Source organism: Nestor notabilis, unplaced genomic scaffold (genome assembly GCF_000696875.1).
Source record: "Nestor notabilis isolate BGI_N333 unplaced genomic scaffold, ASM69687v1 scaffold34432, whole genome shotgun sequence".
Lineage (NCBI taxonomy): Eukaryota > Metazoa > Chordata > Aves > Psittaciformes > Psittacidae > Nestor > Nestor notabilis.
The window spans coordinates 14,598-27,325 of NW_009917642.1; the positions used below are offsets into that span (position 1 = coordinate 14,598).

A 12,728-nucleotide genomic window follows, 5' to 3' on the forward strand; every position below is an offset into this window, starting at 1 on the left:
CCTCATGCAATTGCTTTTTTCAAAGTCAACACACTGCACAATACTACACATTAGGAAATAAAAATAGTTTGTTGTTTTAACTTTGATTTTTGTTGTAATAGTTTCCCTGTAAAAGTCCTTTACGGTGCACCGCCTGAAGTTTCAGAGATACAGTAGGGAACAAACACCAAAAGTGTTGACCACAGATTTACTTACATAACTGCTCACCATGTTTACTCCCTTTCTGGGTGAAGCTCAAAGAAAGGAATGAGAATAAACAAAAGGCAAATTTTATTTTAAAACGAGTCCTCCTGACACTTCTGTAGAGTATGTTAAATATATTCTTAGACTTCTTGACACTTCCAGCTGACTGTTCAGAGTATTCACGGTAACTGAAAAGTATCCCATCTAATTTTAATACAACATCTGGTGTAAGATACAATACAATAAGTAGCACAGATATGAAGTATAAAGCTTCAATCAGGCAGTAAGACTCACTTGAGAGGGTGTACTTGTTAGCTCCATCTTTTCTTGGGATTTTTCCTTTGCTAGTCGTGCAGCTTCTTTGAATTCCTGAAATTTTTCAGCAAACTGAAGGTACATATGTTTAAAAAGAAAGGAAAAAGAGAAAGAGTAGGCGTAAAGTAGCACTTTACATGCAGAACAGAATGCTGTACTTAACATTTTACAAAGTCAAATTCTGTCAGTAGACTTTTTTAGATTTCTACTTATTAGATACACATTTAAGTGAGTTGCATAGTGCTATAACTTTCAGACGTAATGCACACTGTTTATATGTCAGGAAAATTATGATGATCTGTTGCTCATAGTGTTAAAAACCCTCACCTCAGACATGGCTAATAAACGACAAGCTGCCTTACACGCATGCTTTCAGATTCAGGTTTTACTCCCCTCCTGACAATGAATGATGGTTTGAAGCCTACTGTGGTCATTATTAGCCTAGAGCTTTCAAAGGCTTCATTCTTTTATGACTGAACTATACTGATTTTTCCCCAGATTTTAACAGCATTTATAATTTCAATAACTGTTTAGGAACGCAGAAGCAAGAATATTGAGTCAAGATCATTTCTCCATTGCTTATTGATATCAATCAAGTTAAAGAACAGATTCATTGAACTAAACAGTTGTATATACTGAACACTAAGTTCAAGAATTGCACATTGAACTGTGTTACGAAGCTTGATTTCTATGGTGCTGGCACATGTTCCAGAAAACAGCTAAATCAGCAATTTGGAAAAATATTCACCCTTAAACTTGAGAGATTAAACCACTTTATTAAAAATGGGAGGTGGTTTCTCTGGCTAGAGGAAAGTTTTGCTTCCTAGATCTCATCTTAATACTACACTAATTGCTATGAGATCCAAGCATAGGTTTTGTTTCTTACTGCTTTTATACAGATTATTATCTTATTATGATCAGCTTAAGACTGAAATGATTCTGAAAAAAAATGGGAAGCTTCACCGACAGCTTCTAAAACTCCCTGGCAGCAGCATGCAAAGAAATTTGTTAGCACTCAATGTATTTAGAAGGCACGAAGGCTACCCTTTGTGTGACACAACCTCCCCAACTTTCTTCGATCAGAACTTCACTTGCTATGCAAGTGCTATGCTATGCAAGACCTTATAGTCTTTAAACTTCAGCTTCTGGTAGGCTATTAATATTGAGAAAATAAAATTTCTCTCCACTTGCATCCTATATTTCACCTGTCAGGTTATTTAAAAGCATACATTTCCTCAAAGTCCAATCCAGCATCAAAAAACGTCTCAGAACAGATGATAAAATAGGCAACAGATCACCAGAACTAGATGATACTTATTTAAAACTTGTACATAGACCTAACTCAAAATCTGATGGGTACCCTATTTTTTAAATAGGTTTGAGGACTGATAAATGGAAAACATGATGTTGAGGCTTAGAATAAATGGCTAAAAACAAACAAGGCAGTAAATATGATCTTTGGTATCACAATGGTAGAAACTGCAAAAAATACATAAGACAGAGAAATGGATAATGTTCTAAGAAGAGCCAACAAGAGTAATGTAGTGGAAATTTTCACAAATTTACTAGAACTCCTTGAGACAGCCAGGTGACGGATAACAGCAATCTCTTGATAAAATTCCTGAATAATGAAGATGAGATCTCACAGTATGGAAGGAAAAATTTTCTCGAGGATCAATATTTTAAGGAAAAGTTAACAACTTGTACAGGGAGACTACACGAGGCCCTTACAACTATCTATGATGGCATTTTTACTGTTTAGCATATTCTTAAATTATAAAGAATAAATTGGGTCAACTGATTCAAAGGGGAAAGACAGACAGCAAACCTGAAAAGAGTATTTCTTATTATACATCAGTATACTATCAAAAGCACAGACTTATATTCTCAATGACAAACCGATCTCATTTTTTCTGAAAATCATGGGATATTCTGTTCCTCCTACTGTGCACCAAAAGGGACTCTGCTACAAATCCTGTAAAAGGAATATTCTTCAACAGAGGAAACACATTTCATCATAGACTGCTGCTGGAACAATTTGTAGATGAATTTATGGTCTAACATTGAGAAAAGGTCTAACGAAGATGAATATTTCATTTTCTTCTGTTTTATGTGAAGTTGATTAGAGTGCCATTATTTTTCTATCAGATAATCTCACTCCACTAATTATCAATCACAACAATTGTACAAAAAGAGGTTACCACTGTTGCACCCTACCCTAGTAATTAGTGTAGGAGGACAAAAGAACATGAACCAAAAGTGAATAATCCAGTTTATTCTATCTGCTCCATTTGCTTCATTAAACTGTTGAAACTAGTCACAGACTAAACTAAATAATTTATTTTTTTTTTATTGCAGGCTGTCTTTTGCTCCCTGAAACTTGAAATATTGTATTGGGGCCCAGAGACACTACTGCATAACACATTGCATACAACAGGGTTGTTCACTTAAGGGCTTTGATAAATCAAATACAGAAAAGAAGTTAAGACAACTTCCAGAAGCAAGTTGTTTCTGAACAAATCCATTAATACAGTTTATTTCTTAACCCTGTTATTAATATCCAGTAGTGCCTTCAGCCCTAAATTAGATTTCATGTTGCATGGTGCTAGGTGTACCAAAGAGCGCTCTGGTAAACCTGACTATGATGCCAGTGCACAGAAACGAGTTAGTAATCTGAGCAGAGAGACAAGAAAAAGAATACAGATAAGATTTCTCTAAAGCTACATAGTAGATCCAGGGTTTCTAATTCACATTTTCTGATTCCAAGACCAACATATCTATCAACTCCAGTGACTGAACAGATTGCAATCTAAAGAAAAGTTTCCTTTCTCCATCAAATATGGGTTTTAATTTTAAAATAACATAAAAAAGTTTACCTTTATGAATTTTAGTAGTAACAATCAGCAATTTTAATTCACATGAGTACTAAGATATCATATTGAGATATGATACTGAAATATCATAATATATTAAGGCATCACATTAAGGTATAATAGAACAGAAACAGTGTGCTGAAAAGGTCTTGGAGATTCATCACCATAAGCTCCAGAAAAGGTCTGTGACTTGGCATTTTTCTCAAGAGATTTGCGTATTCTTTGCAAAACACAGCAATCTGAGTAACTACTAATCAAAAACGTACTTAGGATAAAATATTTACTGTAGGTTTTCCAGTATTTTTTCAACAGCAATATAAAGTTTTAAGCCAAAGCCATATTTAAAACTCTTACACATCCATCTGAAGGCAGTAAAGAATGGGATTGAAACAACTGTAATTAAGGCAGCAGTCAGAACCACACAGGGAGAGCAAGAAAACAGTCAAGAATAGGACAGATAAAAACCCAAAATATTTTCACTGGCAAGGATAACCTAGTGTTTAAAGTCAGCCAAACACAGTGTGCATGACTACATTATGATACTTTGCCTTCAAAAAAGCATTTTGTGATAAACAAGCTAGTCAATGGAATAAGGAAAACTAAATTAGGATTTATGCTAAATCCACTGAAATATTAAGAAATGTTATTACTACACTGGTGAGCAAGCGCCTCTAGGACATACACACCAATCTACGTGACAAACTTTCCAAGTTCACTGATGCAATGACAAGCACACAAAAGCACATGTGGTGTTAGCATCATCCAAAATTTCCTTTATTTGTGTTACTTTGTGGAAATGAAAGCTATCTGATTATGAAAGGAAAAAATCTTACAAGTGTAATACTTGTCCAAATAAAGCAGATGTACTGGTTCTTATTTTAATATTTTTCTATCAGGCTTATGCTTATGCTTATCCTTGGATAGTGGCAATTTCTCAGAGAGCTGGTATGATTTTTCATTTGGGTGGGGTTTGGGTTGGGTTTTTTGTTGTTTTGTTGGGGGGGTTGTTGTGTTTTGTGGTGGGTTTTTTGGTTTTGGGTTGGTTTTTTGGGTTGTTTTTTTTTTATGTAACAAGCCAATCATTATTCCTTACTTAAATCTGCAATATGCATTCCTTTTATTACACTTGGGTTTCCAGATCTTTTGTATACTTCAAATATGAAAATTCTCTGCTAAATATAGAGACATGTTCTTAAACTGAACTGAAATTCCTCATCTGGAGAAAAATTACACCAGCTTGTACACGTTTCTGGACTCACCTACCAGAGTAGTATTAATAGCAATAGGTATTATAGAAAGGGTGCTCAGGGAAACTATACCATCAGTTTGAGAAACAGGGGTTACTCCTTTCCTCAGAATAAGTACTTCCATTTGCACAAGTAGAGCAGAAAAAAACCCCTCATGGATGGCACAGAGTTTCTTTGGTAAACATTCCAGCTTTTTCATTCCAATAAGAAAATGTAGTTTTCTTTCATACTGAATATATTTCACACTAGCTTTATTTTAAGCCGGCAGATGTTGAAATATCTGTAATTTGATGCACTATATAACAGAAAGTAAATGTGGCTTAAAAGACAAAAATGCATCTGAAGACTACCAGCATTTTATTTCCCTAGGAGATCTAAATACTGAAGAAAAGCTGAACTGTGTACTCATTTAAATCCTATGATGAAAAACTGTAATGGAAAAACAACTTTAAAAAAAAAAAAAAAAAAGAGAAACCTAAGAAATCAGTAATTAGAAAGAGTTAACAACCACCATTGTGTTGGCTTACATCTCCCTCCTGCCCTCCATCAATTAAAAGAAAATTTGCAGGTATCATACTTTGTCTTGTCTTTATACACTATAGGGAACAATACAGAACAATTTTTGTAAATTATTTTTTAATAAGAACAACAGTGAAATTATTTTTTAATAAGAATAGTAGTGAGCACTGACTCCAGATACAATGAGCAGGAATCAAGCATTCTTAAGCTGCCTGACCAGCTGAACAGTTGCCATTGGTTGTACTTACTTTTGAAAGGTGATGTTCAGATGAAAATCCCAAGCCATAGACTGTATTTGCCCTGCTGTCTGCCCACTGACCAAACTTCTGGGATGTTTTAGTAAATGTCATGTTGGGGGTGATGGTGCTATTTATTATTGCCTGGAAAAAAAAGTAACAGCCGTAAGAAAAAGGTTTTTAGGTTTTTTATTCAAAGATTACTTAAAATTTAAAAAGCCAACACTGTAGTCAAGTATCTGTGTATACTGAATGAGATACACACTGGGAACTAAGGGAGCAGTTTTCTAATTCAATCACAGCTAAAATTGCAAAAGCTTATTTTCACATACATTCTGTAAAAGCAGCAAAAGCCGAAGGGGGGGGCACTTGTCTGCAATTGCAAACAGTCATTTAACAGCAGGTCTAAAAGAAGAACTTTAAAGCATCTGCATAGGCTAATGAGATCAGAATAGAAGAACTGGCAAAGTCCATTTTTGTCTCACAAGTGTATTTCTTTGTCCACCAAGGGAACGCCTCCCAAGCTGCAGTGTAAGCGTCACTGTTGCATTCCCCCACCCCCACTGCATATGCAGTTCTCAGTGGAAAATACAAAATAAAACAACAAGGACAATTTATTTTTAAGTTTCTGTACTAAAAGAAACTGGTTTTCCTTTATATAGACACAGGCATGCCTAACAGTGACAGGGTCATACACCAACTATAGAAGAAGAGCTACTCTTAGAATCGTTTTTCTTCTTTAGTTCTTGTTCTATACAGGATGGCAGAAGCACATCCTCCAGCATACAACTTCTGCTAGTGTAAACAAAACAAGCAACTACTAGATGATATGCTGGTTCCACTAAGAGCAACTAAAATTTTACCACAGATTACAAAAGTATTTCCATCACATTAAAGCTTGCAGAAATGTTCAAGGCCAGGCTGGATGGGGCTTGGAGCAACCTGGTCTAGTGGAAAGGGTCCCTGCCCATGGCAGGGGCTTGAAACTAGATGATCTTCAAGGTTTCTTCCAATCCTAACCATTCTAGGATTCTGTAGTTCTACAATATTCTAAATCTACAGTGTAGAACTGTCCAGCTGACTTAAATTACACCAGTATAAAGTCTTATAGTGACAACAGTGGGTTACATTTAACTAAAGAAGTGACTGTTAGTAGCTTACAACCAGCCAACATGAACCAGAAAGACTAGCCATAAACACAGCTACCATCAGCATAAAATTTCCTCTGAATTCTACAGGGCAAGCCTGAAAAATTACAGCTGAGGGGCCAGCTCAGCTCACAAACAGCTCCTATGTGCATATGGTTATTCTTAAATGAAGTGGTGAAGAGGAGTATTGCAAGAAAAATAAGCAGAACACATTGTATCGTAGCAAAGATACTGCAGCACAGCTAAATTTAACAAAACTGGCATCTTCTGCAGTGGCTCTGGAGGTTCCACTGTGCCCATATGGAGCTGAGGATATCAAACAGGCAGTTTTCTCTCATAATCTTTGTCTCAAAGTGCAAGTTTTGGCTACCACTGTGAACAACCCCTGGAAAAATTTTTAATGCCTGGAAACTTGCATTTGGACCAATAAGCCTCATCAGATCAAATATTTGCTGTGTGATCAGAGACCAAAAAACCATCTCCAGCAAATCGTCCACAAAAGGTCTCCTCAGATTTTCATACAGGAGAAGCTGGCCAGTGAAGTCACTGGCAATTCAAACATCATTCTCCTTTCCCTAGACATAGAGTTCAGAGCCCAGATAAAGCCAGCAGGCTTGCAGTTACACTATGGACTCCAAATGACCTCATAGAAAACAGCTGTCTATGCCATATTTGATAGAAAAAATGTGAGACAGAGAGGTAGACTTCTTGGAAAGGAGGTGTTCTGCAGCTCGCTCTTTTCTTGTTCTCTTGTGCATTGTTAATGCTTGGAAGTGCACTTTTGAAATAAACTGGTGGAAGCTCAGAACAGAGCCGTGCAAATTCACTTAATGCTCAACCTCTCTTGCTGTGGCAGCTGTCAGCAGTATTATGCTGGAAATCAAATATCCTGTGAACAGTGTATAAATGAGTATTCCTCCCAGCTGAAGCTCTACCTATGTTGTCTAGCTTGCTTAAGCCCTAGGTTCCATCCATTGCTGGTTAATTTGAATGTGCATTAGAGATTTCATTGTGTGTATTATGTCATGGATGTAACTTCCTTAATGAAGAAGATGACTTTGAGGTCAGGGACTATGACCTCCAAGCAACACGCACATTGCAAGCTTGCAGGACTAGCATTTGCTGCAGTGTCAATGGCATATGCAGTTGCAAATTAAAAAACCATGGAGCGAAAAACCTTGCAGAACCAACCAGCTTTTAGCCAAGACTGCTCCCTGCTTCAACCTGACCACATGGCTGGCTGCACAAAAGAGAATCCAGAACAAACAGCCTGGACCAGAATGGGATATCTGTTTTGACAGAAGTCTACATTTAGGCTGGGTTACAATGACTGTCAACTTGCTTCCTTGCAATGGAGAAAAGTTAGAAAAAAAAGTTTAAAAATAGTTGTAGTAGTTAATAAGAAAGAGTTGCTGTGATTCTTTATTTTCCAGAAGAGAAAAACCAGGAGACTCCACTCCAGCAGACAATATTAGTCCAAAGACAGCAAGTTTCTCACTGGGAAAACTAGATTCAGATCCCAGTGATACAAAAAAAATTTTTTTTCATTAGACTTACTAATTCCATAAAGAAATAAGGCTTTCAATTCTTTCTAAATTAAAAGCATTAGTATGCTGGATCTCTCATGTGCTAAACTAATTATGCTTTTAAAAAGTGCAATGCTATAGCATACTACAGGTATAGTCAGTTTCAGCTACTTCTAAAAAATTCTAGATATGAACCCTTCATATCTTCATCTTAAATATTAAACATTTTTAAAATTAAAATTTATAATTAAGTCTGTCTTGCCTACTCAAACAGGTACTACTTTAACTGTTCTCCTCTATGCCAGATTTCACTGTAGAGTTACCAGTATAACAAGTGTCAAATATTTCACCAACTTTGAAGAATGTTGTTAGTATAAATGCACAAGAACATCTTAAAACCAGAAGAGAGTCAATCTGACAGGCAGACATTTAGCTTTTGAAGAAAACTGATTTTGTTATCTTTAGATTTTGTTGGAAGTATAAAACAGCTTTCATGTTTTCCTTTCATATTAGTTTAGCTATGAGAAAATAGGGCATGTGTCTTAGCTGTTCATTTTAGTGACTGCAAACTCAACAGCTGCAAGATATACAGCAGTGGTCACATACGATTTTTATCTTGTGCTAAAATTGATGGCATTAACAATTAAGACACACAGTATTTTTTTAACTTCTTCAAAGGAAGACCACTGAAGACCTGTGCTTAAAGGCCTTACTTAAAACCAGTATTTAGCATTAAACAGGTTATCACTTTAACATGTGACTGGTTTATTTTACAACAGTCATTAAAACGCAAAGATCATCAATTGCAGTAACACTGATGGGAGATTTGGCTCAGAAATCCTATATACAAAGCTCATGGAACCTACAGACTGGAAAACTTCTCTTTTCCAGGATCTTCTCCTGCTTTAGATGAGCACACATTATCAGGGGTTTTTTCCTACCTTGCATCTGCGAAAAAATTACCAGAGCATTAACTAGTACTGCATGAACCACATTACTTGATCTTCTGTCTTTTCTCAGTGACTGACAAGAGACTGAACGGAAAAGATAGCGGGATTCTGGGTATAATGCTACTGTCTGCAGCATTACTGGGGAAATAATGGAGGCTTCCTTCCATCACCTAGGAGAAAAGCACTAAACCGCACTATTACAAGGAGCTATGAAATGACTACGCAATTAAGGAGAAGTGAAAGCCTTAGCAACTGCTTAATGCTGTCATGTCATATTGTATAAGAAATTTTACTTTTCAGGCTTTCTCTTGATTCCTGAAGTGGTAGGAGAAGAAGGTTACATGACCTTGAAATCCATCAGATTTTTTGTATCACGAGCTTCCTGCTATGGGCAACAGGGATTCGCATACTCTATGTGAATAAGGAAAAAAAAACTCTCTCTCTAAATACACCAAAGATCCCCACAAACAAATTCAAATGGAAATCTGCAATGTACAATTGCATTCCTCAGACATAACTGAAGATGATGTCTTAAAAAAGTCTTGTTTTCAACAAGAGAGATTTCATGACCTTCAGACAACTAGTAGAGAACTTAAATTTTATCCAGGAATCCTACTGAAACCCACTCACCTAAAGAGAGAGAAGGGTGTGAGACAGAAATAGGATTATCACTCCAATCTAAAGTTTCTCTCTCTCAAACTTTCCTTACTGCAGTGTAAGTGAATGCTCATGTGAGTTGCTGTCACTTCCTGCCTTAATGTGCAGCACCTGCACCACTGTAACGGAACAGCTACATTGACGTCATTCTCTCCACCATACAGACCCACAGGGTGCTGTAAATGCCACCAGCACCAAGGTATACAATACAACCTGGTTGGATCTATTCCCTCCAAAGTAGGGGCATGACAGCTTCAAAACCAGTATGGGTTAACAGGAGTTTCTGGCCACTGGTAACATTCATTTGAGGCATTTTTGATGTCACATTTGTCTTTCAAAAAGCCCACAAAATCTTTATAGTTTCATTTCAAAACTTAAAATGGAGAATTATATTGCATAGCTTATGTCTGCCCAATTAACAGTATAATGCATTGAAAGCTCAGCTGCCAACAGTGTTACTGACACCCAGCTGTATGCCATGTAAAAGAGACACTGTCTGGGTGTACTCCGATCTCAAGAGTGCTTTATATGTACATTTAGCCCTTTGTACAAACTATACTGTATATCTGCAGACATTAAAATTAAATTTTAAAATTAAAAATAAAAAAAAAATAAAATCTCAGAATTATGTTGAAAATCTCCTTAAAATTCTTCCATGGGTCCCCCTCCTATATATCTGTGTGTTTCAGAGCAGCAGTGTGATGCCTAAAACAATGGGTCTTTCTTAATCTTGACGGGGATTGTAGATCTTAGTCAGACATCTAACACTTGGACGAAAGCATTATTAGGACTGCAGCAATCACAGAGAGAGTAAATAAAAGTGATAGATTGCATTACCAACATACCACGCAAACAGTACTGTAATTGTAAAGGAAATACTGCAGTAGACAAAAGAACAAACAAACAGATGAACAACTGTTTGAAAATTTAACTCAACAGCCACTTTGTAGGAGTTGCAGCATTGGTCAAAGGTAGAGGAACCCCAGTGGGTACCAGAATAAGGATTTTGTAAACTGCGTATCAGTTAAGGTGCTACGGATTACTACCAGTAGTCTTGATTTTTGATTTAGAGCACCTAGTTCCAATCCCATAGCATTTATTTATAAACAGTCACACAAAGATATTTTAATTATTTAACAGAACTAAAAGACTCATTTGAAGGAAGACTGGGAAGGGAAGAAAAAACCTAAGATTTAAATTTGGAAGAATGATGGCAGGCTTTGATATCAGAGTCTCAGTCATTTAAAGTAGTATCATACAGAGATCTTTGACTATACAACCTATTTCTATATACTCCTTTATGATAGGAATTCTCCTTCCTCATTTAAAATAGCAATACTCTAGACATTTTTAAAATCAACTTTCAATAAACAGCCACAAAATCTCTGAATATTTCTATGCTCTAATGAAGTATTTCACTCCAAACATCAAGAACTGATGCATCTCCAGATGTTGCAAATGAAAGTCTCCTGAAAGGATTACAACTTTTGATTATATTCTATATATCTTCAATGTCCTTATTGCAGAGCTTTTCTGATATGCTGTTTGCAGTTACTGGTTTTATACCCACTTGGGATAGAAACCAAGGAATAGTCACATATTTTCTCCATGTCAAATTAATTTCTTAGACAAGGTTTTTTACATCAACAGCTCAACATATTAGCCTAATTAAAAAAAAAAAAAAAAAAAAAAAAAAGAGAGAAAAAGGAAAAAAAAAGAAAAAAACCAACAAAAACATCTGCCCCAAACTGAAACCAACTGAGTTTTGGTAAAAGCTTACCATGGAGAGCTTTATTAGGAAGGAATCCTCGCATTCTCTACAGCACAAATTGGAAGATTACATAACAAAGGATTTACTAAGTGATTATGGGCACTGAACAGATGTCCTTCATAATGCTGAAGCCAATGATATTGATAGAACATCGAACGTAGAGATGAAAGGAGATGAAAACGGGTTTTTGTAACCCTACTTGTACTTTCCAGTGCACCTCACAGGGAACGTGTTTTTAGACTGTTCATAATATTAATTAAGTAACTGGTCATCACTTAAGTTCAGCAGCAGATTTATCAAAGTGAATACGAACACATGGAAATTAGCATTTTCAAATAAACACTCAGAACATGCAATGAAGGAATGTTACCATTTTAACATGTCAGTAATCTGTTACTCAGATAATGACAGAGCATTTGAAAACATATATGAAAGACATCAGTCTAGAAAATAAGTTAAAAAATTGATGAAGCAAACAAGTTTTCAGAAATAAAACTCACCTTTGCGCCATCCAAACTAATTATCCTGTAGACATTCCTTGTGCTGTCATAGAAGTAGGACACAGTAACAGCATGCTTGCTGGTGGGAACCCAGTTCTTCTTAGTGTTTGGGTCAATCTGGAAGACATGAGCTCGGGTGCTGAAGATAGGTTGTTCCCTGAAGGATAAAGTAAAAGTAATGAATCTAATTTGTACATAATATTATTGCACACTAGTTATATGACAGTTGTGCCCACTGGGATGTACACATTTCATTTTGCATGATAATTTCTTTCCTAAGAGCATCTGTATGTGTTGCTGCAGAGAGCGGATAAGTGCATTTACGTTTGTAAGCAAACTGCAAGCCTTCTAATGCAAAAATCAGCACCCAGCTCTACAGTCAGATAAAGACAGACACCTCTAATATAGATTCACCCCTTACCCATCATATCTCCCCAGCCTTCACCCTCCATATCTATACTTTTAAACTACCTGGCACTAGAGTTGTATGTGTAACTTCATTTCATTACAGTGCAAAATGTGGATGACTTTAAACCCCAATCTTCTCTAAAATCTTTTAATACTCTATCGTTCTAACCAATTTTAGGCGATAATCTGAAACTAAACTGTCCGATTCAATGCAATTACTCTAAAACTAACGTTAATTATGGCCAGGAACATGTCTTGTGAAACCCTCACTCTTTGGAGCTTCACTCTTGAACATTTTCATAGCAACACTAAATATGTGTAACATACATAGCACAAAGTTAACTGCTTAGCAAATAAAACTACCTACTGTGCTTTAGAATTTAGAACTTTACAGA

General features: G+C 36.2%; 1 protein-coding gene across 1 annotated transcript in view; it reads right to left on the bottom strand.

Annotated features, from left to right (window-relative positions):
• Nucleotides 1–12,350, bottom strand: part of LOC104401660 (homer protein homolog 1-like) — a 19,652-nt gene extending 7,302 nt beyond the window's left edge. The window contains exons 1-4 of the mRNA XM_010009324.1: nucleotides 12,340–12,350; nucleotides 11,926–12,082; nucleotides 5,386–5,517; nucleotides 478–570 (exon numbers count right to left, since the gene is read on the bottom strand). Of these exons, the coding sequence (XP_010007626.1) occupies nucleotides 478–570; nucleotides 5,386–5,517; nucleotides 11,926–12,082; nucleotides 12,340–12,350 (393 nt within the window). The remainder of the gene's footprint in view (nucleotides 1–477; nucleotides 571–5,385; nucleotides 5,518–11,925; nucleotides 12,083–12,339) is intronic.
• Nucleotides 12,351–12,728: the final 378 nt, after the last annotated feature.